This window comes from Pholcus phalangioides, unplaced genomic scaffold, assembly GCF_987345545.1.
Source record: "Pholcus phalangioides strain wild (caught in Gottingen) unplaced genomic scaffold, Ppha-v1.0 ptg000015l_1, whole genome shotgun sequence".
Lineage (NCBI taxonomy): Eukaryota > Metazoa > Arthropoda > Arachnida > Araneae > Pholcidae > Pholcus > Pholcus phalangioides.
The window spans coordinates 76,123,930-76,151,642 of record NW_028301608.1 but is presented as its reverse complement, the minus strand read 5'-3'; the positions used below and the strand labels follow the sequence as shown (position 1 = coordinate 76,151,642).

Here is a 27,713-nt window from a genome sequence, read left to right as displayed (position 1 = left end):
GAAAACTTGAATGAGGGTGAATATGTTGTTACATGTGACTTCTCCGAGAATTACACTTTTGTGATCCAAGATGAGGTCCTGAGTTATCATTGGTCAAGTGATCATGCAACAGTGCACCCCTTTGTAATGTATTACAAAGTTGAGAAGAAAACAGAGCATATGAGCTATGTCATAATTTCTAATTGTCTAGAGCATAACACTATAGCAGTTTACTGTTTTCAAAAAAAGCTAATTCAATTTTTAAAAAACAAATTTCAAACTGTACAGAAGATATATTACTTTTCGGATGGCAGTGCAGCCCAGTACAAGAATAAAAAGAATTTTATAAACTTATGTTTCCACAAAGAAGATTTTGGCATCGATACAGAATGGCATTTTTTTGTCTCTGCACATGGAAAAGGACCTTGCGATGGTGTCGGTGGCACTGTTAAGAGATTAGTAACAAAAGCAAGTCTGCAGAGGCCATATGAGAACCAAATTCTTACTCCACAACAACTTTTTTATCAGGTAGTTAAAAACATAACATCTGTACACTTTGAATTTTCAACACAAGAAGAGTACATTGAAACTGAAAGATTTCTAGAACAATGCTTTAGTCAATCTGTTACCATCAAAGGAACACAGAGGTTACATGCCTTTATACCGATAGCATCAAGTACATCAAAAATATTAGTAAAAACTTTTTCAGGTACAACAGAATCTACTGTTGAAACAGTCACAAAATCTCTGGAAAAACTGGCTTTAAGAGATATTCATGGATATGTTACTGCCATCTACGACAGGAAATGGTGGCTAGCTTATGTTTTAACAAAAGACGAAGGTCTTGATGAAGTTAAAGCTACTTTCCTTCACCCAGCTGGCCCATCACTGTCTTATGCATATCCTACAAAACCTGATATTCTACGGGTATCTGTAAATGATGTTCTTTGTAAAGTAAACCCAGTAACACCAACAGGAAGAATATATCAAATTCCTGGGGATGATACTGTAAAAACAAATGAAGCGTTCAAAAAGACAGTGTAAATCTTAAAAAATATACTGTTTGTATCAAGTTTGGCAAGTGACATTTGAATGTATGTGTTAAGAGTAAATTTCAATGTGTACATAGATATATTAAGAATAAAGACTAAAGATTTATTTATGAGTTATGTATATTTCCACTTAAATCTATAAATTTTACAAAAATGTTAATTTTTTTAGTGAAATATGTATTTTTGAAATTTTATAAAGTAGTAAACCCATGACAGTCCCACTTTCATACTTAGGGAATTAGTTAACAACAATGTGAAGTGTTGAATATAATTTTTTGAAAAATTTTGAAGATGCGCTTTTTGATAAATTCAAAATTTAAATTTTAATTTTAATTAAAAAAAAACATTTTATCTCAAACCCATATTATGTTGTATATCGTAGGAAAGCTCATAAAAAATGCTGCAAAATGACACCTCTCCCATCATTTTAGCTTAATTAGGGGAGTTGCTACAGCAATTTGAAATTATGGCCGTGGGGTGTTTTTTAGTGAATTTTGACAACTTCACATCGCCATATTTTCAAAATGGGTTGACATATTTTAATGAAATTGGGTAGTTTTCTTTATCTACATGTAGGCTACCTCTGTGCCAAGTTTCATCAAAATCTGAGAAGGGGAGTAAAATCACTGTGTTGACTTGACACGGAATGACCCAATGCTAAAACAAATATGGATGAAACAAAATTCTGTGATTTCAGCTGAGATGACTCCACCAACACCCACTACCCTAAACTTGGTGCACAATATGATGATTTATACTATTGGGAGAACCGTTATTCATTGATAATTATCTCCATAAATATTATCAACCTAATTGTATGGTATTAATTTGTGAATTCTTTGCACATTATTATATTTACCATTTCAGCCCATGAATATTGTCTGTGGAATGAAACAAATTTCTGAAATAGTGAAAAATTTCAAAATTTTGTTGTTTATTTGTTTACTCGAATACTTAAAAAAAAATTGAAAAACTGGATGGATGACTTATTTATCGTATCAACGTATACTTAAAACAATAATAGACTATTTCAGTAAAGTTATGAGCTTCATATTTAAACATTTTGGCATAATTTGTCATAAGAAATTTTTCAATGAGTTTCAAATTTATATCTAGTATCAACATCAACAACCATTTTCAATCCACTGCTGGATGAAGGTCTCCTGTAAATTTTTCATCTAGTATATTTTACTTAAAAGTGGTCATTTTCATATAATCGCTGATATCTTGCGAAATAGAGGTCAGATTGGAATGAAAATTGATTCTATTGGGTTTCCAACTATGCATTCGAACGAAGTAAAAATTAATGTATGCTTCTATTCATAAATTTTTTAAATATGTTTTTAATAATTCATCTCATAATTTTTAAAAAAACCAAATGCAAAATGAGTAATCAAATTATGTTTGGCCCGTTAGAATCTATCATTTAAAATAAAAAGTAATGAAATACCTATATTATTTCAGCAATTATGCTCAAAAACAAGATGTTTCTATTTAACATTACAACACTCATTTTTCAATAATTTATACTTCACTAACTGTTCGTTCAAAATTGATGAAATTTGGTATTTCGGCATTTGAGATACTAAATCCAAATAAGGAAGAAAAAAATGGGGTTACCATTGAACTTTCAAAAGTTGGATCTAGTTTTAACATCTAGATGACCCCTTAAGGAAAAATGAACTTATGAAACTTATGGAAGATCTTAAACGAAGAAGAATGTTACCTTTCTTTCTTTTTTTTTACAATAAATAGAACACAAGATATCTCCATTGTTCGGTTAAAAACTGTGCGTACTGTACATATAAAAAAAAAGATTTAAAGTCCACTAAATTAAATTTGTGTAAATGTTTTCATTATTATTACATATACATTCGATGCAATTATAGCATCTCCACTTAGAACGTGTTCTTGCTTATTATGACTTATTTTTATGTTCCACCCATGGCCCTCACAAATCATTAGAACAGGACCCCTAGGCTGGGATCTTTGGCAGGCCCTTCTATAATGCATTTATAGCACGGAAAAAAAATTATGGTAATTGTCCTGAGGCTGGAGCCCTGTTAGCCATGTCCTTGTGGGGGCAATGGTCTCAACTCTATTCATTATCAATGAGATTTTCCATTTAAAGTGTTTTTCCATGATGGTTTAATGAAAAACATTACAGGCAGATGTGTGTATATATAAACTGAAGAGCCAAAAAAACTGGTCCAGGCATGTGTATGCAAATAAAGAGAAATGGAACCAATCAGAGTACGGCGCTGCGGTCGGCAATGCCTATATAACACAATAAGTGTCTGGCATAGTTGTTAGATCGGTTACTGCTGCTACAATGGCAGGTTATCGAGATTTAAGTGAGTTTGAACGTGGTGTTACAGTCTGCGCACGAGAGATGGGACATAGCATCTCCGAGGTAGCGATGAAATTTGGATTTTCACATATGACCATTTCACGAGTGTACCTTGAATATCAGGAATCAGGTAAAAAATTAAATCTACGACATCGCTGCGGCCGGAAAAAGATCATGCAAGAATGGGACCAACAACAACTGACGAGAATCATTAAACGTGACAGACTTGCAACCCTTCCGCAAATTGCTGCAGATTTCAATGCTGGGCCATCAACAAGTGTCAGCGTGCGAACCATTCAACAAAACATCATCGATATGGGCTTTCAGAGCCGAAGGCCCACTCGTGTACCCTTGATGACTGCACGACACAAAGCTTTACGCCTCGCCTGGGCCCGACAACACAGACATTGGACTGTTGAGGACTGGAAACACATTGCCTGGTCTGACGAGTCTCGATTCCAATTGCTTCGAGCTGATGGACGTGTACGGGTATGGAGACAACCTCATGAATACATGGACCCTACATGTAAACAGGGGACTGTTCAAGCTGGTGGAGGCTCTGTGATCGTATGGGGTGTGTGCAGTTGGCGTGATATGGGACCCCTGATACGTCTACATACGACTCTGACAGGTGACAGGTACGTAAGCATCCTGTCTGATCACCTGCACCCATTCCTGTCCATTGTGCATTCCGACGGACTTGGACAATTTCACCAGGACAATGCGACAACATGTCCAGAATTGCTACAAAGTGGCTCCAGGAACACTCTTCTGACTTTAGACACTACCGCTGGCCACCTAAATCCCCAGACATGAACATTATTGAACATATCTGGGATGCCTTGCAACGTGCTGTTCAGAAGAGATCTCCACTCCCTCTTACTCCTACAGATTTATGGACAGCCCTGCAGGATTCATGGTGTCAATTACCTCCAGCACTACTTCAGACATTAGTCGAGTCCATGCCACGTCGTGTTGCAGCATTTCTGCGGGCTCGCGGGGGCTCTACACGATATTAGGCAGGTACACCAGTTTTTTTGGCTCTTCAGTGTATATATATTTGGTAATTCAACATCCATGAAATCAACTTTGAACTACCCAAACGATATGCATTTCAGAGTTCATGAAACTATAAAGTATCCAAGAAAGAAACGAAGAAAAAGAATTCAAATTCCTCAAAAGAAATTACCAAAAAAAATTGTCCATGAAATTGTCAAAAAATATTGAAATAAAAAAAAACATTTAAAGTCAGCAAAACTGACTTTGAATTACCAGGAGAAACAATGGAAAAAAAGGAATTCAGAGTTGACAAATAAAATTCCAATTTTTGAAAAATACCCCCAGAAAGAAATCCACAAAATAAAAATTTAAGAAAGGGGGGAAAGAAGTAAAAAAACACACTTATCGTGCACGCGTTGATAGGCTTGTTATTTTTTAACAGCCCAAATAGCAGTGGCTACATTTTCACAAAAAATACGGCTGTTAACAGGTCTGTGGAGAATACAGTTTACCAAATAACCATCATTTTAGCATGCTCTTGCATGTTAACATCCGTCGGTGAATACAGCCATAAAATTTAATACTAACTATAGGGCCTATACATACTGCATAAGCTTATTTTGTCTGAGGCAATCTCAATAATGCACTTTATACATACATACAACTGCTTTATAAGCTAATTTCCTAAGATCTTTGATTATGACATACACTTCTCAAATCACCAAGGGGGTATGTTATAACTTGTAACCGAACTTGACTGTAGTTCAAAGAGGAATTAAGCAGCTTGAAGAAAGGGGTATAGGTCTCTCCACAAAAAAAAATCAAATTGAAAAATCCTGTTTTCTTCATTGCAGTTCAGAAAGGGTTGCTCCATTTGGTGATCCCATAAATGAAGCCAACATTTCTTACAATCAAAGGCACTAGGTAATTCTACTAAAAACTGAATAACGAGGTTGATTTTCGAATACTATCACCATAAAAACTAACACGAAAGTTCTCAAACCTCATTGCATCTCATTCGCCAAGCTTATTTGGTGTAAGAAAAATGGTTCATTAGTGTGTAACTTGCTTCCATACACAACCGACTACTCTTGAACATAATGGATGACTCACCAAAGGAAAGAGTGAATTGGTTTTTGTATTGATCAGTTTTTATTAGTATTTTTTTATGAAAATGAAGAATTGTAGAACGAATCATCTAAGTCTCCATTATTTCCTATAAGGAAGTCTGATTTGATATATGAGTGATTCTGATAATGAGAACGTTCACTGAATGTGAATTATGCTCGTTAACTAAAGCTCCACTGTCAGTTAAACTTGTGAGTTGACTCTCTCCCTTCTCCATTACAAATTTTTGAACAAGATTAATCAGCTTATACACAAACACATACAATGCTGTAATTACATTTTGCTCCCAGCACTAAGCTCAAAACATTATGAATTTGACTGGATAAGCTGGTAGTTCTTTTGCTGAGTGCCACAGCTCTTACAGGTGTTGCAGCAAGTTGCTGATTGGGCAGGAGCTTTACTTTAAAATCCCTGCTTGCGTTTGCATACATGAAGGCAAGACAATATTTCATGGACTAGTAATACTAATGCCACTCCTGCAGTTACTGGCATCTTAACAAATGGGCCCAAGGACCGGGAGAGTGGTTCAAGTCGAACAATGCCCCCCCACAAACTACTGAAGGGTTCCATTAATATGCATACTTTTTTTTTCAATTTGTTTGTTTGTTTTGTTTTTTTTGCAGACTTTTCTCTCATATGAATTTTTTGTACTTTAATAAAAAAAATATATAACTACATCTACTCTTGTGGAAATAGGGTGAACAAAATTTCAAATTTATTGGTCCCATCTTTACATGCCCACATACAGAATGTTTCAAAATTCATGGTACAATATTAAGGGGAATAAGAACACAACTAGACAAGTCCAAATAACCAGGGTTGGCAGGTTTTTGATGGTTTAAACTGCAGTTTAAACTGTCACGTCAAAAACCTTTGTCAAAAACCTCAAATATCGCTTTTAAATATAAAAATTCCCATTGCAAATGCACATGTTAATTGCATGTAATGTTTAAAGTAACTATGTTATACAAGGAATAAATATTTAATACGATTCTAAAATAATTTTCTACTCTCTACAGAATTATTTTGGGCAAAATATAAATGGTTTTTTTCCTTATAAAATATACAATTTGAATAAAGCATAACATAAACACTGGAAGGAAAACTTTAGAATGATTTGACATTCCCTGATTCAAGATGATTCTTGACCTTCCAAAATTTCTTCAGCTGCTTATATATGTGCTATGATATAAACCATCTGGTGTACTCTTTTTACAACAGAAAAGTGTTTAAAAAGTTTATTACATCAAATATGTAATGTTGATTTCTGTTATTATTAAATTATCTAGATAAATCACTGAGATACTCTTATTGTGCATAACATTGAAATATAAGATGGCAATCAAAATACTAAATTGTAGAACTAAAATGTCATTTAATTTGGCAATGCTAGCTTGTACATGAAGCTTAAGAAACTCCCATAGCTGCCAACTTTTGAAAATGAAAATTCGGGAGATTTTCGCGCAAACCCGTATTTTATGCTAAAACCACTCCCTAATAAATACAATAGGGATTTTTCCAAATAAAATAGGGATTTTCCAAACATAAAAGTTAAAGCGTAGGGAATAAAATCCCTACTGAAGTCAAATTAAAATAGGGATTTTACACACGTGGAAGTTAAACCCTTGGGAATAAAATTCCTACGCAAAAAACAAGTGAAATTGGAGGTCAAAACTTCAATGATGTAAAAATAAATATTGTGTTCAATCAGAAACACTGCGAACAAACATTCGGCGCGAATGACCCCAAAATCATCGGAAGATGAAGGAAAACACCGTCAATTTTTGAAGAACACTGACTTTTTGTGACACTTGCTTGATGTTTTTTTTTCACTTCACGACTGATGATGGCAGTCTTTCCATGACCGATGTTTATGTCCGTAACACAACTTGTACAAAAAGGAAAAGTCGGCCCTCTTCTGGAACATTTGATGAAAGGAAATTCATCGGAATAAGTATCTTTAAAATTGATTAAATATGTTTTTGCTTATCATTATTCATGCTTTGTTATATCGCACGTACGTAACTTCAACAAAAGAAATTTTGACCATGTGCGCGTCACTAGAATCTTCAATTATTATCCAGGACTATTGGCTGCTAAGCCATTTCCCTGCACGATAAGACAAACAACTTTCTTGTTAACATCAGAGGGTTTGTAAAACTTCTTTAAAAAGGGGATTTCCCCAATTACGACGTGTGACGTCATTTCGAAAGGGAAAAAAAGATGCCCCACAAGAAATTTCTTAGGGATTGTTTTCATACGCGGGGATTTTTTTTAATGAAGTAGGGAATTTTTAGGGACAATTAGGGATTTTTGTGATTTTCGTAAAAATTCGGGAGATTTAAGAACTTTTCGGGAGGTCGAGCGATGAAGCTAAAATTCGGGAGATTCCCGAAAAATTCGGGAGACTTGGCAGCTATGAACTCCTGTAACTTATCCTTAGTCGAACTTAGTTATTCTTACTTCTGCACTATGATATGGCATATTTACTAGCATTTATAATACAATGGTTTTCCAACTGAAGCTGTATTTAATTTTAAATGTGCAAAACAAATGCTTTAGGTATCAAGTCTTGTCGCCTCTGCTTTGGTTGAAAATACTCTTTAAAACTCTTTGAATTGACCCCCTGAGCTCACCCTGAGCTCTAAGAAATTTTTAGATGAAAATAAATGAGTTTAATTAATGTATTAACAGATTCTGTGTGAAAATTCTCACATGGAATAAAATTTTGGGCAGGTCAGAAAATTTACAATATCAAAATAGATTCTCAGTAATTATAATTCCGAATATAAAACCCTTCAATCTACATAAAAGTGTTTTTTTATTTAGCATATCTATCAGGTTAAAAAAATTATTTGATAACATTAACAATAAGATTTTACTGTTTTAATACTGATTTATAGTTTCTGAAGTCTAAAACCTAACTCTGTGATGCCCCTATCGAATATATTTTGAATAAGCAGCTCTATTCCACTTAGCAAATTGAACACAGGTAATCAGTAGCTTAGATAAAATGAACCACGAAACTATATTTTATATGTTCTAGACTCTTATGTTGAAAAATTCAAAATTTCAAATTATTTTGTTTTAATTATTGTAATAAATTAATGTCTAAAAATAAAGCATTGTAATATACAAAAAAGTAAGTTTTTCATCATGTTATATACCTATTGTGTTCAAAACATTATCAAAAAACATTCATTTAAGTTTTTGACAGATTTCAACAGTTTTTGACAGTTTAAACCTGTTTTTGACGCTTGTCATGTCAAAAACCTTTGACGTCAAAACCCCAACCCTACAATACATGCTTGGAACTGATACAGTGAAATGCTTGAGGGGGCTTCCATTAAAAGTCAAGTCCATGCCAAGTCACCTGGATGGAGATTCATACTTCATGTTATGGTTAAGCAAGAGGGGGGTGTTGTCAGAACTACTGACTCTGTCCTAGCACAGATAAGGCTATGCATGCCATTACAATGTGGTAGTGTGCAACACCTTGTATGCAATGTATCCTGAATGATAGAGTGGTTAGGCCAATTGCATGAACCCAATCACATTGCATGTCCACCACATGCTGCCCATTTCTCATGTTCTTGTTCCTTTGTAGTCATACGAAGATCCTCATCTATGATGAAAGTCAATTCAGTCCAGTCAATTCCGATGCAGACCTTGTTAACCTGGTTGCCAGGATTTCTGAAGCTACTGGTACCATACACAAAAATGTTTTGAGCAGATGCTGTAATAATCATTTCTTTACAATATGAGTACCCCCTCTGGCACTTCTGTTCTGAGCATACATTGTAGGGTGATTTGTGCTATCCCCCTGTAACATTTGTGCCATGAATTTTGAAACACTGCATATATCCTGAAGATTAAGTTATTTACCTTTATAGCTTCCACATCAGCCTGTGATGAACCAGATTTTTCATTTGCTGCTCCAGCAATGGTAGAAATTACAGCCCCAGGAACGAAAGTTTTTGACCTTTTACCAATTTCTTTTTCAAGCTTTTTACCTTTTTTTCCTTTGAAAAGTTTTGCTGCAGTTTCTCTTTCCTGAGAAATAAAAGAAATAAAAATAAAATGACAGAATCAATGAAAGATATATCACAAATAATAAGAAAAATGTAAAAAGCCAAGAAACTAGTTGAAAAAGAGCATTCAATATTGCACAGACTTTTACATGTGCGCAAAATTCCCAACTGCTTTCAAGAATCCCTGTGTAGAACAAAACGTAAATGATTAGGAAACTTAAATGTGTATGCAGAAACAGGACAATTAGATATTCAATCTTGTACACAAAATGTCTAAAAGACCTGATAAGCAGTACTCAATCCCTTCAAATTTTAACCAGAAAAAGTGAAAAAAAAAACTGATTATCAACCAATATGTTCTTATTTCACCATAAAAATACCATGAGATTTGCAATGCAATTAAATAGTGAACTATACATGGTTTTAAAAATGATCTTAACCATTTACCCGAATATAACGGTCTAAACCATATATATTAATGAATTTCTGTTACTCAACAGAAATTCATTAATATCTATATATATAAAATTGATTTTCTGTCTGTGTGTGTGTATGTTCTCTATAAAAATCTACAATTTTAGATCGATCGTCGCCAAATTTTGCATATATACCAAATGGGACCCGACTCGAACGATGGGCTACTTTAAAATTTCGTCAGCCCAGGGCAAATGCCCCAAATGGGCAAAAAACTGTCCGGCAACAATGGTTTTTGGGCCTCAACAATCACTTTCCGAACGTTACTTTGGTTACCATGGTTCCCTAGCAATGTGTTTCAGATGTGTATATGCCTTTACAACGGTTTATCACTTCTTTAATCCTGTTAGTATATGTATAATAGTTTATGCCTTTATAATGGTTTGCCACATTTTCAATATACTCTCAGTAATGAGGCTTTTTGAATAGACGTCATAATCATCATCAGCATCGCTTTGAGAGTCAGGAAAAGGGGGGGATCCTCATAGAAATCAGTGCTAAAATTGTCGATTTTACTGTAGAAATGCGGAAATTAGTGGGATTTCCCGCCCTATCAGTAATTTTAAAAATTGTATTGAATTCTCGATTTTTGAAATATTCAGTTCGCTTTAGAGATATACGAAGCCCAGGAGATTAAATATGAAGTAATTAGTAAAACCTATACTTTTGAGTTGGATATTCGAGCAATATCATTGATTTCATTTATATCTTCTCAAGTATGAAAATTAATGTCTCCATATTGTCTCTTTTGATATTTATTTGCATAAATTCATGTGGGTTAGGATATTTTAAAATTAGTTATGAGCCCGTGAAAAGTGCATCGAAAAAATTTTCAGCTTTAACTAAGGATTTTTGGAAGCTGGAACAGACAGATGGATAACTTGAAGTTCAGGGGGGGGGGGTCGAAATACCTAGCACCCCTTAAAAAAAGAAATATATATATTCATTTCTACGTTTCTGTGTAAATCTAGATTTGTTTATTTCATGAATCGCGCAGGTCGCCATATTGGTTAACTTGGACACGGTTTGTATGTCCCTCAAGAAAAAGAGAGGGAGATATCAAGTGATCCAAAAAAGCCTCATTGAAGAAAACCCGGGCAGCGCCAGGTATTATAGCTAGTAACATATAAAGAGCATTTTCTTTCAATATTTTAATTTTTTCACCAAAATATCACTTTTTTCCCCCTAATTTATGATTGGCTTGGGCAGCATAGGCCCCGTGCCTCCTCCTGCATATGCCTCGCATATATCCAATTTGGAATTTCAAGAAAAAAAATTTTTTGTTTTCCAAGTTGTTCCTCAAATGAAACTGGAACATTGCTGCTTGGGAAGAAAAGAAAGCAAAAACATACATGTGTGTATACAGGATGATTATAATTAAAATTTGTTTTTGAAAAGGCTGTAAAAAAGGAGTCATTGAGCAGAATGACCTGTTATTTCCCCTGAATATACATCATGAAGCAATGAGATTGTCTGGCAAAAGAAAAAAAAATAGTTCCAAAATTAACTAATAGGTGGCACTGTACTCGTCATAACATGCAAATTAAAAGACATGACTGTAAGAAAAATCGTAGAAAAAGCAAACATTGATGAAACAGTCAGGAAAAAGATATGATAAATTAGCTGCTACTCAAGAAATGTTCGATATGCTGTCCACCGTTTTCTCCTTTGGGCGGATAGCACACAACAGCATATTCCACAACAGATCGAAGTGTATCAGGGGTGATGTTGTGAATGTGTTGCGCAATGCGGTTTTTCAACTCAGATAAGTTCGCAATCGGACCACTGTATACATTTTTTAGATGACCACACAGCCAAAAGTCACAAGGGTTCAGGTCAGGTGATCGTCGTGGCCAAACTGTTGGAAATTTTCGACTGATAACTCTGTCATTGTCAAAATGGAGATTCAACAGTTCTTTCAGTGGTGTTGCAATATGCGGAGGAAACCATCGCGCATGAAAATTGTGCTATCCACACATTTGTGATGTTGCAGTGCTGGAATGAGCTGGTTGCGCAAAAGAGATTCATACCATGTCCCATTGACAGTACAGGTTACAGGACCTATCTCCTCGAAAAAGGAAGGGCCAATGATAAATGCTGCTGTAAACCAGCACCACACAGTGACCTTTGGAGAATGAAAAGGCAATAGTTGCATTTGGAACGGATTCTCTTCTGCCCATATCATGCAATTTTGTATATTGACAGAACCTTGGAGATGGAAATGGGCTTCTTCTGTCCACGAAATGTTCCATGGCCATGTATGGTCCACTTCCAACTGAGCAAGAAATTGAAGGGCGAAATGTTCTTGTATCAGCAGATTCGCAGGAAACAGCTCTTGAACATGCATAATTTTCTATGAATAGAATTGCAGAATGTTTCGTAAAATTTTACAAACCGTGCTGACAGGCATGTTTAAAGTTCGGCCAATTCCCCGAGCGCTGCACATTCCTAAAGCACTGCTTGATGCTTCCTGCAATGCTGTAGCCACTCGCACCACTGACGTCGAAGCAATTGCTTTCCTCCCTCCACCACATTGCACGTCAAACGAACCCTGTCTCTTTGAATTTAACAATCTTCTTCTTTAGACCGTTTGCAGACATTGGACCAGAACCGGCTCCAATACCCTTTATTGTCCAGAATTTCTTTAATACAGATTCTACACAGTCACTGTTCTTGTAAAAGAGTTTCAAAGCAGAGCCTGATCCTTCAATAACAATGTCCCCAAAGCAGAATGTGCCAAAATCTGTGATGTACGTCGCAGAACAATTTGGAAGAATTGTAAGAAAAAGTATGAAAAAAACACTATTACATGTATGGGGACTTTTACCGCAGAACATTTGCAGTCAGCTGAGGGATGGTTGCAGAACAGTGCTAAACATTCTGCTTTGGGAAACAACAACAAACATCATGACGACCGTCTTGGACGCAGAGAATAGCAGGAACTCCATGTTCCCCGCATTTTGTCACAATTGCAATGTGCAGTGTGCATGTCGTCTTTTAATTTGTATCGTATAACGAGTACAGTGCCATCTATCGGTCAATTTTTTAACTAATTTTTTTTCCTTTTGCGAGACAAAATCCTACTGTTTCATGTATATTCAGGTGAAATATAAGGTAATTCTGACTACTGGTTCTTTTTTTACAGCCTTTTCAAAAACGAAGTTTAATTATAATCACCCTGCATATCTACCTGCAAGATATGCTTATATTGCAGGTATCAATTTATTTACAATTGCTATATGGCAATTGCTTATTTTGGGACTATCGTTATAATAAGGAATTTTCTACTTCATATCGCCAATTGACAACACATATCTATGTTATTTATCATAAAATATTTCCAGATAATTCCAGATTTATTTCTATGTCCATGATAATGGGAACATTATGATGATGGAAACACTGTTGATTAACCCATTTTTTTATACTTAGCTAACTTATACAGGATGTTGCTTTGAAGTTGCGACAAACTCAGACATTAGGCATCATGAGGAACAAAAATACTTAAAACTTTAAGAATTAGTCAAATCTCATTAGTGCGTCACCCGGTCACCCGGTTAACAAGTCACTCCGGTTACCAGGTCACTTTTTGGAAGTCCCAATTGTCCTCGGGTAGGAATTGGCACAGCTATGGCTTACTCTGTTTAACGAGTCACTCCGCTTACTAAGTCATATTTTTGCTCTCCCAAGAGTGACTCATTAACGAGGTTTGACTGTATTGAGTTTTAAAATTCTTTTATTATTAACCATTACTATAAGTCATTCTGAACAGTGGTTCTTATTGTATAGTATTTTGAAATCAGAAATTGAATTATGATCACCCTGTATATAGCTGATTATTTTTCATAAATCACTATTCTACAGTAGAACCTTGATTAACAAGAGGTAATGGTGTAAGTACAAAAAACTATTGAATATTAATGATGGGCGATTGATCCCCCAATAGCCTTCAAACAATAGGCAATGGCCCCATCCCAAGAGCCTTCGAGCAAACATAACTCTGGTTAATTTTTTTTCTTTATTAATCCACAATTTTTTTTTTATTCCTTCTTTTTACCTTTCAAATTTCCTTTACCTAAAATTTGTGCACTCAAGAAAGTGCGACCTTGAGCTTTCTTCTTTGGTAATAAGAATAAAAGAATAAAGAAGCCATAGCCAGAGGAGGGTCAGTTGTATTCCCACCAAAGATAGCCTAGGTTCTGAAGGGATTTTATTTGATTCGGCCATCAGGCTACCTTTCCGGTGCAACTCACCCATACATACCCCTAGCACCTAAGAGCACATTTGTAATTTTTGGCGATGGAGTGGGGCAAACGTCACCCTCCCCTTTATAATGTATATTTATGCCGCCTGTGGCAGTCAAGTGAGCTAGCCCCTAACTGTGCAGGTCTGGGTTCGAATCCCAGTTCAGGCACGGATGTTTACTAGCACTAACAAATTTCCTGGTTGGATCATGCTGATCCGTTAGGAATACGTGAGGATCATGTCATTATTTAAAAATAACAATAACAAAAAACATAACTGCTTCTACATTACACAGGATGCCAAAATGTGTGCTTGCCCCAGTTGAGAAAGTATCTAGTAGATAGATGGTATATCTAGTCGCTAGATAGATGGTACCACTTACCAGGGTTGGTAAAAAACCGGTCTTTTTTAAAAAAACCAAAAAACCGGGTTTTTTTGGTTTAAACCACGTTTTTTTTGTTTTAAATAGTATTAACATTTAAAAAAATGAAATTTCTGAAAAATCATTCAAACTTCCAATAATTAACAAAAATAAAATGTTTATTAATATAATTAACACTGTTCCTATGCTAATTAATCAATAAATATTTATTAAATTTTAACAAAAACCAACTTTTGCCATTTAATTATTTTTTGCTTAACTCAATGGATTACTGTGTGTTTGAAAATTCTTTTAATGTTGTTATTAATCATATAATATATAAAGGTTTTTCTCCAGTTACTTTCAGTATACTTAATTACGAAGCTGTTTTGCAAAAAGTAATAAAAATTAGGTGAATATAATGTATTTAATGAAGCATAAATAATGCAGATTAATTAGCAATGGTTTACGATATACGGGGTGATTATAACTAAGGTTCTGATTTCAAAACACTGTAAAAAAAGAACGATTGTCAGAATGACTTGAAAATTGACATGAATATTCCTGAAAAAATTCAATTTTATTTGATAAAGGGGAAAAAATACTTAAAAATGTAAAATTAATGACATCATCCAACATGTGGGAAATTTGCTCACAGAATGGAAAAGATAGCCAGTCAAGGCAAAATTATAACTTAATTATAACATTGCACGAGTCCATAATTCACGGAAACATCACAAAAAAAATGAAGTAATTGAACAAATAACTACAACTTACTCAAAAAATGTTAAATATGTTGTCCACCGCGTGTTCTGGCTATGAGGTTGAAAGCACAAAAATTCTTGTTCAACAGCAGAATCAGAATATGCCATGGTCATAATGTGGATGTGCTTGCAATTCAGCTTTATTAAACCAAACGCGCGCCCCCCCCCCCCCACTTTCCCCCGTTCATATTCCTGAGGAATAAGGAACTTCTAACATATAGGGAATGTGCTGGAGATTAAAATTCATCAAAGTTTGCAATCTGACCACTGTTTATAACATTTTGAGGTACCCCCACAGCCAGTAGTTGCAAGGGTTAAGGTGCATCCTGTCAAAATGGGTCTTCAGCAGCTGCTTTGCTGGTATTGCAATGTGCATCTTGATAGAAGTTCTATCCACACACTGATGCTGTGGAAGTGCAGAAATGATGTGGTTGCACAAAATAGATTATACTGCTGGCTAAGTACAGCATCATCTACTTGCACATTTTGCACTTTTTTCTTTTGCGAGAGAAACGTCCATTGCTTAAGGAGTATCCATGCAAATTTTCAGGTCATTCCGATCAGTACTTATTGTATAGTTTTGGAATCAAAACTTAAATTATAATCACCCTGCATATAGCTGATTATTTTTTATAAAACTGTTACTACCATACAGTAGAACCTTGATTAACTGGGCTTAACAGTGTGTGTGTGAAAGTATAAAAAAACAACTATTGAATATTAAGACTGGGAGATATACAGTAGGAGATGTGCTACTTCTTATGGGAATGAAAATGTATGTGAGGTAATGTAACAACTAGTACACTAGTCTTTGTCCTTTAAGGACAGCTGGTGTCTTTATTGGATTATAGGACCACCTGCCCCTAGCATGATGGTGTCACTACTGTAGCTGCTTCTTTGTGAAGGGAAAAAGAAACCCTGTGAGATATGTAATACACCACTACATTTAGATGTGTGATGCAATCCTTATTCATGAATTTGCTAAAGATAGAGCATCAGAATGTAGCCAAAGGTTAGAAAATGTTGTAAGAATGAGAAGTTTTGGCTTTTATATATAACTTTAAATGACTAAGATACTTCATATGAAAAATATATATATATATTCTGGCCACTTTTATGAGACTTTTTGAAAAAAAACCACTTATAAAATCTTATGTCATTTAAAGATATACCGTCAGAATGTACCCCAAGGATATAAAATGAGGTTAAAATGAAACATTTTGGCTAATAATGAACAAATATGATATTTTTCAGGGGAAAAAAATGATATTTAGGCCACTTTTATCGGATTTTTTAAAAAAAACCAGTTGGTTAAAACCAAGGTTTAAACCAAACAACCCTGCCACTTACTGAACATGAAATATACCAAATGCTGGGCACACACACATAAGCACACTGTTAAGTTTCTCCAACACAAATCTGGCATAGCTCCCATGTTCAGGTGTGAAAATATATGGCAGTAAAATGGCGACAGATCAGTGTGTGGACCATCAGGAAGGGAAATAAAATCATTTTACCAGGAAAACCAAAGTATGAATAGGGAATCAGAATAAAGTTTGAGAGAGAATCTCAATTTGCTTTAAATTTAATCAGAAGATATTATTAAAAGAGCCAAGATTTTTTAACAAAATGGAAAATCAATCAGAAGGGAATTAATAAATCAACCTGGTAAATGTGCAAATATGTGCCTCCAACTGTTAATTAAAATGGATCCTGCTTATAACCGTCATAAAAAACCAGGTGCGGATCCTGGGTGATGTGTTGGGGGGGGGGATTTTTGACAGTGAAGGTTCTGTCAACTGAGGAACAACCTAGTGTCTGCAGATGACAAACATGCTTAAAATGTAAAAATTAGTGTAAAATTCAAAATTAAAATTATTTAAAACTTTGAATTTAAAAATTAAATTAAAAAGTAAAACTGAATTAAAATTTATATTAATACAAATTATATTTTTTCTCAATAAGCAACACACTTATTTAAGAAATTTTTTTTTTAAATAATTTTTGTTTATAACGTGATCTTCACATATTCCCAAGGGATCAGCATGATCCGCCCAGGGAATTTGTTAGTATTAGGTTAGTAGACATCCATGCCCGAACCGGGATTCAAACCCCAGACCTGCAAAGTGAGAAGCTAGTTCCCTAACCACTCGACTGCCAGGCGGCAAAGTAACTAATGTTACAACTAATGAATTAACTTTTTTTGACAATTAATTTGGACATTTGTTCCGACTACCCTCGCAAAAAATACTGCACATAAAAAAGTTTGTTGGGCAAACTGAATAATCTGTTGTATTTATAAACATTGTAAGGCCTATTTGGCCACCTGGCAGTCGCGTGCTTAGGGAGCTAGCTTCTGACTTTGCAGGTCTGGGTTCGAATCCTGGCTCGGACATGGATGTCTACTACCACTAACAAATTCCCTGGCCAGATCATAAAGATACCTTGGAAATATGTGAGGATCACGTTAATTCTGATGTGCATTTCCAGCTAAAAAAATTTATATTAACAGTAATTATTTATATTAACTCAAGTGCAATTGTACAAATAAATGAATGCTTTGCAGATTAAAAGAGAGCAGAATATCAAAAGCATTATTACTTGTTTAGTCTTTACCCTTGATCTGCTTGGTGTATGCACTAAAAAGGTTGGGAACCACTGCTGGAAACTCAAGCATCCGCAGCTGATCGCTGCTCACTTTAGTAACTTTTGGTGTTTACGAATACGCTGTGAAAACTTAGTGATTTGTTTAGGGAACATTCAGCATTCTTCTTTCAATTACTCACATTCCTGACAGTATGTGTTTCTGTGAATGATTTCAGAAATTCAAAGAAAATTTTATAACACACCAAATTTATATCCTCCCTTCAAATGGAAAGGAACTCTACTGTAAAAATAAGCTTTTGCCCACTGATGACCTGTCTCCCTTCAGAAATACCTTTTAACTTCCTCATTTACAGCTTATAATTTTCAAACAAGACAATGAAATCAAGAAAATTCATTAAAAATTTCCAGTTTTGTACACCTGATGTATGAAAATTTTTGCTTCAGAAACCCATATTCTTTGCCTTCAAATAAAGCATCTTAGTGACCCACAATTTCTGCGGAAGAAATCCTTGTGCCCCTCCAAAAGCCGATTCTGCGTACACACCCGTGATTTATGCGATGACAAAACTGTGGATATTTAAGGTTTTGCACATTCTTTTTTTTTTCCCTGAACGATCTCTCAGAAAAGGTTTTACTATTTGAACAGGCATTCCAAATCATTTACAATTTTTCAAAAAATGTGCATCCACAATCTTGTAGGAATAAGGCGAATTTACGGCGTATAGATGCTGTCTTTGTGAATGCTTTTTTTTTTTCTTCAAACCGAGCACAACTCGGGTCTATTGCCATAGGCAAATTACTACCTAGTGAGTTGTGCCGGAAGTGTGTGCACCTAATACCTAACAGTCTGAGTGCGTATCTAGTGTTGCGTATGATTTTTCAGTGCTGCCATCTATATCTCAGAAGTGAAGTGAGTGATGTGTAGTGACTGAATATTTGTACTGTTTGTAGGACTGTTGCTCTCTGTGGCGAGACTTTTTAACGGGGAGATCGGCTCGCATTTGCGCCTCAAATTTGGGAACCACAGTAAAATATGTCTTTGAATGCTGGCACATAGCCACGAAAGTACCATAACCGGAGGGGAAAAAACCTGTGGGGAATAGAAACTCCAAAATTTGAAAATTCTGTACACGACCCTTCAGGGAAGCAATTAGAGAAAGAGATATCCATCACCTTATTCTTCAACAACTTGTGTGTAGTGTATCAATACAGTATACAAATTAACAAGGTAAATTGAGAAGCTATCCATACTTAGAATAAGACAACCATAAGTATTCTTTATGGGCATTGTATAATATTTTATATATCACGTGTATAATTGTTATAATTTTTATTAATTGCATTTTTAATTGGGTTGCTGTATTTTTGAAATATATGACATCCATATTTTTATGGGCATCTTTTCCTTAGCCACCATGTTGGGAATTTTGCCTGTTGTGGCATTGTATTTGTATTGTACAGTAAAACCTCTATAAGTCGTCACCCTGATAAGTCGTCACTCCGGTTAAGTCATAATTATTCTTCAGACCCTTCCAGCTCTCATAGACCACAATGTCATTAAACCCTCATTTACTCGTCGCTAATTTTGGTTAAGTTGTCACTATGAAAAAGTATGAGAAAGAGGAACAGACTATTTTTATGGCTCTCATTAAAAAAAGAGCTTATTAACAACATTGCCATATGCTTAAAAGTCACCATAAAATCCTATATACCCAAACGTAACAGTTTAAGTAATGAAAGTTATGCTGGGGAAGTTCATTTGCCGACTAAGGTTTTTGGAATGTTGGGGACTGTTCAAGCTAGATCTCATTTCTGCCTGGACTCCATTGGATAAATTGGACAAACCGCGAGACACCCAAGCGCTGTCGCAAGAAGCAACGTAAGCACTTCGCAGGGCATCTCCGGCAAAACCAAAATTTATTGATATGTCAAAGATTACATACAGTGCAAGGAAATCAAAAATTATGTAAATCGAAGAATCAAATTAATCAAGTTAAAGTCAAAGTGCAATGGGCACGGATAATAAATAAGCATAGAAAGCATGGACTCTACTAATTTAGGACTTGAAAATTAAACAAAATATCTTTGTTGAAAAAAAATTAGACATTCTTTCCCAAGTTGAGGTCTTCTGTTTACTTTTCCCTGCCAAGGATCCCTCCACCAAGTCAAAAGTGTTCGAGATTACTTTGTAGTTGCATCATGAACTACTAATGAAGAATTCAAACATTAAAATTAAATTTGATGTATTTGTAAAATTAATGTGCAATAGTTATGAAGAAAAGCTACTTATTCAAACACTTGCTCTGTTAGTCTAAATTAAAAATTACTAGTATAAATCAAAGTGTACAGTACATTTCACCACAATAATTTAAGTAATAAGAGATAAAAAAGATAAAAAATTGCTATTATTTTTTCTATAAATTTTATTAATATATTGTTATTTTGATTCATACTTTAATAAATTTCATATTACTTTAAATTTATACGATTTTCATAACATTGCACATTAAAACTGAGGGAACTCCGCTTAAGCCGTCATAATTTTTCGATAACTCGAGTTGTGACGACTTATCAAGGTTTTACTGTATTTGTAATAGTAAAAACCGCTTTTTCAAGGTCACCCGATCATAGTAGATGGTAAAAAAAAAGTTGGGAGGTTTTTCTCTCTACTTTTTTTCCTTCTTGTAACTAGGAAAAGCACGTCTCGAGGACACGTAAACTAAATTTTTATGCGCTCTCTTCCGAAATTAAAGGTATTTTAGGTGCTATAGCGCATCATTGCCATCCCTGTGGACAACGCACCTTTCCCTCATTTATGCTGTTCTTTCCCCCTTTTTTCTCTGCTTTGTGAATTAAAATATATCAGCGAATATTACACTTAAAAACATCGAAATTTTTTTGTTGGCTCCAGGAGAGACAGGGCCACAACTTTCGAATTGGATGTTAGAGGACAGGGGGACTGTATAAAAATTTTGATTTTGTAACTTTTTTTTAATTTTCATTTGAATGATATTTAAGATGGTGGGTGACATCATTTGAAACATTTTTTCAAAATTGAAAGTTGTCTCTAAAACTAACAGTTTAGGAAATAGTCATTGGACAATGATAAGAGTGGGCACTGTATATAACATTGATTTTGTGTGTTTGTATCTGTCTGTGTGTATGTTCTCTACACACATCTACAACTTCAGACTGGTTTTCGCCATATTTTGCATATACCGTATATACTTGTGTATAAGCCGACCCCCCCCCCCCCCGCCACTTCAGAACCGCCCATGTACAAGCAGACCCCAAAAAAATCCGTGCATTTTACAGAAAATTTTTTTTTAATATTTTCATGCAAAATTAATAGCTTGCGGAAATTTACAATAGAAAATGATTCAAACTTTTTAAATAATTTCTTTTGAGTCTCCAAGCTCATCGTAATCCATCAAATCATCATAGGGGGTGCGCCATCTTCGTTTTTATCCTCATCTGAGCTGTCATTGCCACTGTCACTTTCAAAGAGGATATAAACATTGTAGCCTCAATTTCCCACCCTTATTAATACTTTTGCTTGGTGTCAGATACGAGCCTGATGCAACCAAGGAAAATTTGGTTGGTTACCAAGGTTTATGTTTGGAATAAGGAATGCAGATGAAGTTCTTAAAGAAAATTTGCATTCATCTGTGGGGAAATATGCTCTAAAGAAAAAAAATATCTGTTCTCTGTAGCTCAATGGTACAGCACTTGCCTGGACAGTGAGAGATTGGTGGTTTGACTCCCTCATAGAGAAATCTCCACTTGGTTATCCAGGCTATCTACCATACTTTGTATGAAGAAAGGAGAGTGGCATAGTTTTTCTCTCGGTAACTTATCAACACTGTTATTTTCTCCATCTTCCCCCTCCCCACACACACACACAAATAAACAATATAGTAGAGTATGCTTAGGCACAGTAATAATTAGGCTAAATTTAAATAAATGAAACAATATACTAACCTTTTGTTGAACTTTCCTAAAATCTAGAACTCTAACTTGGGGCAGCCTTTGAATGATGTAAAGCCTGTAATGTCTCTTGGTGCAAACTGGATTCTTCAAAAGACTAAAAATATATTGCGAAGGGGGAAAAAAATTCATTTCAATAATAATGAATGTGCAATGAAATACGAAGGCACTTTTTTCATATTTTAAATTTGATTTTTGAATTTTCACATCCTCACTTGAATTTTCTAGTGAGGATGTTCCAAAGCAATGCAAAGTGGATCAACTCTTCTATGTTCCAAACCTTAAATGAGTGGTTACTGGGAACAGTTAACCTTTGATTTAAATGTCAATTTTCATTTAATGGGCAATGTTTCGAGATGATTAATTTTTGATCAGTTATATATTATTTGATAATTGAAATGAATATATGAAAAATATGTTTTATCAAGTTCATTAATATTATGTTTTTGAAACATTAACACTAGAAGGACCAAGCTGGTCATTTTGACAGTTTTCAATCTTCTTGCTCCATTTTCATAATAAACTAGATTGTTTGGAATGTTGAAATTTCACTACTTTTCCTAACAATAGTAAAGTATTATGCTGTCCGACTATCATAAGCTTAAAAAAACAAAAACCGGCTGAGATGCTGTTTGCACTTTCATCCATATTCCTCTACAGAATTCCTAATGAATGGCAGGGTTTAAGCTATGGTCACATTTTTCACAAAATGAGAAAGAAAATCTTGGAATGCAAAAGAAGTGGTAGCCACTTTCGCAAAAATGCGTGGTACGGAACGAGTAGACATCCAACCATCAATCATTACATTAGCATTGTAGTATTTTGCTAAAGCTTTTCTCCCCATTTTTGCTTTTTTGCAAAAAGAATTTTTTATCTAGCTTAAACCCTGATGAATGGGAACATCGGAATGAGTTTGAGTTGTGAACCTAATGTGAAGTTTGTTTCTATAGAATGTTTATGTGTTGCTTCTCAAGTGCTGCCTTCCAAATTCAGAAACTGGTTGAACAAAAAAAACAAATTGGCTGGTTACCTCTTGCTTGTGTCGTGCGTGAATTCTTTAAATGTTGCAGGTCTGACTGCTCTCTGTGAAGACTTTTAAATAAGAGATCGCTTCTCATTACAGCCTCAAAGGTGGATAACCACAGGAAACCAACTTCAGCTGACCACCACTATCCCATCAGTGGGGTTTAAATGTGGGTTCTCGAGAAGTGATGAAAATGCATTGTTTGTGTTATTGCAGAGATATCTGAAATCCCTCTCTTTTTCCTGATGTAATGTATCGTTAGACCCCTGGCGCAAAAGTCCACTTCTGATTCACAATCTGATCAGTGGTTTGGGAGAAATATTTTGTTTACCTGTCAGAATATATATCAATATTTACCTTTTTGTTTTCATGGAGGTTGATCACAATTATCATATGATCGCTAATTGCGACAGACTGGCTCACCTTAATTACTTTCGGTGGCATTTTAGAGTGCCAATTGTTTCAATTTTAAATATGTAAATTTTGTTGATATTTCAACTATGACATATTTCTTTTGTATCCTGAGACGTAAGGTACAGGTAATATGATTATGCCGTGAAAAATACTGGTTCCTTAATGTATAAATACTTGTTTCAAGCCAGTTGCGATCTGCTCATTCCAACTGATACTAACATGAAGCAAATTATTTAATTGTGCAGATGTATAATTTTGACGGCTGGTTCCTTTAAAAATAATGTTTTCTTTAAGCTCTATGATAGATCGAATCTGGTTGAGGACAATGGGGTCCTTTGCCTCTGGCTGTTGTTGCTGATCTCAAAAACATTCAAAAGTTTACATAATGTCGAGTCGTGATGATTGAGAGATGCCTGGATATTGGGGGCGATCCTCAACAACTCACTAAGTCTCGGAGGTGACACAATTTGCCGAAACTATCATTGGATAACCACACGGGGAACTCGGTTGATTCATCTGTGAGGTGGTCTCGCGTCTATGGCCATCGGGCTGATTGCTGAGGAAAGCTGAAGATTTCGCGTAATCAAAGAGGACTGAAAAATGCTCAGTTATATATTGAGAACTGTGGACCTTTCTGGTGAGATCAGAAAATTTTCTTATGCCAAAAACCTTGACTCATAAAATGTTTAGATCAGAAAAATGATTCATATTTACCAATGAACCGGCAAAGTTAATTGTTAATGTTAATAGTATTTAATTGTTAATAGAGGAAAAAATAACTTTCTGTGGAAATGGCTTTGTTTCCATTTTGCTGTCTTGCAATCTGGATCTGATGTGAATCCGAGAAATGCAACGAAAAGATTATGTTGCACTGATACAGAAGCGCTTGTTGTTGCCAGCAAAACTCTGATTTCTGAACAAATAAAGTTCTCTAAGCATTTTAGATAATTTCAACAAGGAAATAACCTTTGAAATTTTTAATTTTTTTTTTCTATAGAAAACCACCAAGCATTTATTGAAGTCAAGTCGAATGTTGCAGAAAATGTGCACTAGAAAATGAATGATACTAGCACGGAATGCATTCAAGCCTGAATCAATCTCATCAACAAATAGATAATTAATATAACAGAATATAATAATTCACTGGAGACCATACATCCCGCTTTCAAATAGAATGTCCCGTAATTCTCCAGGCGGATGTGCTGGACCAGTAAGGATCTGAATTCACTCTTTGGCCACTGAATGCCTGCAACAAGTTGACCAGGTATCTAATTACGGATCTGTTGCATATTATATTTTGCTCATGTATTGTGGGTTCGGATTGGATTATGTGTATGCGATGTTAGGTGAAGATTGATTATATTTTTGATTGATATTGGTAATATGTGCACACACACATAGTGGACTTGAGAAGATGTTGTCACGCCCATGGTCACAACTAAGGCAGTTTAGGGAGTCTTCTGACCTGGGAATTGGACCAGAAAGGGTGCTGAATTTACTTTTTTTTTTGTTGAAAATTATGGGGACTGGGACACCAAAATCACACTGTCCCCAAACGACAGGGTAAATTCCCTTTTTTAATTGCTGAGGTCAGGGTAGCAGTCACACTTGACCGTAAAACAGGAGTAAACTTTATGATAATTCTCATTTAAATTATTTCATTTATATTAACACATCGCAAGAGTGGGGTCTGAAATCTCAATTCACCCTCGTCTGACTCATGGGCTGATATAGAAGGCATCTCCACCCATGGTAGGGCATTGCCCCCTCCTTTCCCTGCATCAAAGGCGGAGCCAAGTGATCTAATGTATATGTGTATATATGAATTTACATCATCATCATGTTCCCCCAGACTTTCAAGTCTATCTACACCTATGATCTGACTAGCATTTAAAACTTGTTCTTCAGCTGCAGAAAGTTACCTACCGTGGACTCTTCTGTTAAATTCTGGATGGGGGTGGGGAGACTTCTGTTCGATATTTTTTCCCTTCTTTTCTCTGTCCAATTCAAGTTGGTAAAAAATATAAAACAGGGAAAAAACAAAAACGGATGAAGGTGATAGGATATCGTGATTACAAGAAAGGATTAAACAGTTTCACTATTATAGCTGAAAATCGCCAAAGTAAGAAGTGTTAATTTGATTACATATTACGTTCCACAAGGTTTTTAATAGCTGGCTGATGTGAAGATGAATTTTTTGGGTGGCGAGGGAACAGAAAATTCAGTTGCACTTGCGGGAAATCTAACTCCCCTCCTCTCACTTTCCGGGTGAGTTTCCTAGACCACTAGACTACAAAGACAACCAATATCTCAATCTTTCCTTAGAGCTTGTATGCACTGAACGAGACCATACAAGACCAGTTGAATTTTTTCTCTTTCCTCCTTTTTAATCTTTCAATCTTTTCTTCATTTTTGTTGCATTCCCTTTCCTTACCCTTCCCTTCAAACAAGAGCATGCAGACAACATAGTAGCTGTGAGTCATACTATATAGCAGTCCCAAGCTAATGCGGCATGCTAGGAAAATACAAATGCGTATCGTGATTATGTAACACATCTCTGCCAATGCGAAATGATCCAGTTCGGTTCATGCGGCGCAAAAAGCCTACTTCTAGGAAAACATGTTTTTAGGGATGAATGCCAGCTATGGTATCCCGGAAGCGAAACCTAGTCTCTCTCATGGAATCTATTTTTTGTGTGGACAGCCTGTCCTCTTCCCCTTTTTTTTGCTTTCTTAGTTACAAATAAAATAAATAAATTTGTTTTCCCCACTGGACTTCATTTTTTTATTAAGGCGCAGCGGCGAAAAGAGATACACTTGTCGTCGTCCCCCTACTTCACTGGAACTGAAAAATTTTTCTTTTTCTTCTTTTTCAGTAGTGAGTGAGATGGGAATAAAACACGTCAAGAAGGGAGGGAGCGGGAAAGCAGTGACATTTTGCAGTTTCTCAGAATTTTCGTAGTGAGATATTGGCTGTAAACAAAAGGGAGGGAGGGATAAAATAGGAATAGTAGAAGAGAATAGAAGTAAAAAAGCATGGTTGCGGCGAAAGTAGGAAAATAGGAGGACATTTCTAAAAAAATAGGAAAAGTAGGAAAAATAAGAGCGCGGCGAGGTCTCAGTCTATCTAGTCTTTCTTTTTAATTGTTTAGTTTTGGAGAACAGTCTTTTGTATCGATAATTCTGATTCTGATTCATCAATTCTCAATGACTGATGAGTAATAAAAGAAAGGCCATATGTGTGTGTTCAGAGTACAACAATTTTGTTTTTTCCCCCATTATATTTTTACGAAGAGAGTTGACACCTCATATCCACAATCTGGCTTTTTTATGTACAGCCCAATCTGTGTTTCAAATTACTGTAGATTGGACTGTTGGACAATGGCCATTCTAAAGAAGTGGGGCTGCCGCTTAATTACGATTACCATGACCGGAAAACGTCCAGGCTCTAGTTTCAAAAAGAATTTGAACCCAGAACAACCAGAAACACGTTGGGAAAGGGGGCGTTTCCCCGAAATTGAAAGAAGATACATAACTACAATACAAAGTGGGGTGTCATACCTGCTCAGAAAAACCAGCTGGGGATAAAGAGGGAAATAAGTAGACTGGCCATTTTTGAATAGAAATGGTAGGCAAGATCTGCATTGAGAAACTTGTCGTTTTGCAGGCCAGTATACCAGCCAAAAGTAGCGGGTCTTTTACTTTTGTTATGTTTTTCAGAGCAAAACTAATGGCAAATAAATTAGGATCCATATTTAGAGTTTTAAAAAAATTTTAGTCATATTTGGAAGGACACTTTAAATTAGAAATTATCTATTGGCTGAATTTGAATGGTGTTGATCAGCAATACCATTCAAATGATTGGTATTGCTCGCGCAACACGAGCAGATATGTTCCGGCATCACTGTTTATGAGCAATTTACGTAAAAAGCAGTATGGTGAAAAATATGGTAAATTATTTCCATCACTAGAATAATGATGTCTGAAATAATAATAGTCTGCGCTTGAACCCAATAGTTAAAATAATGACCACAAATTTAATTTCCTTTTCACAGTATTTTTATCTTGTCTGGGGGGCACAAAATTTTGGGCTGTATGAGGCCTAAGGGCCAGCTATTGGCTGCCACTGGTTCAAACCAAGGTTGGCAAAAAACTTTTTTTTTTTGGTTTTAATAACATTTACATTAAAAACAATAAAATTTCTGGAAAAATCATTCAAACTTCTACTTTAAAAATTTAAATAAAATGTTTATTAATGTAATTCACACAATTCCCATATTAACTAATCTATAAATATTT

The 27,713-nt window shown here is 35.3% G+C and overlaps 1 protein-coding gene across 1 annotated transcript in view; it reads right to left on the bottom strand.

Annotated features, from left to right (window-relative positions):
- The window catches only part of LOC149076708 (U2 small nuclear ribonucleoprotein A'-like), an 82,758-nt gene that overhangs the window by 16,154 nt on the left and 38,891 nt on the right, over positions 1-27,713 (bottom strand). Inside the window, exons 5-6 of the mRNA XM_089244332.1 lie at positions 21,972-22,074; positions 9,394-9,561 (exon numbers count right to left, since the gene is read on the bottom strand). Coding sequence (XP_089100458.1) covers positions 9,394-9,561; positions 21,972-22,074 — 271 coding nt within the window. The remainder of the gene's footprint in view (positions 1-9,393; positions 9,562-21,971; positions 22,075-27,713) is intronic.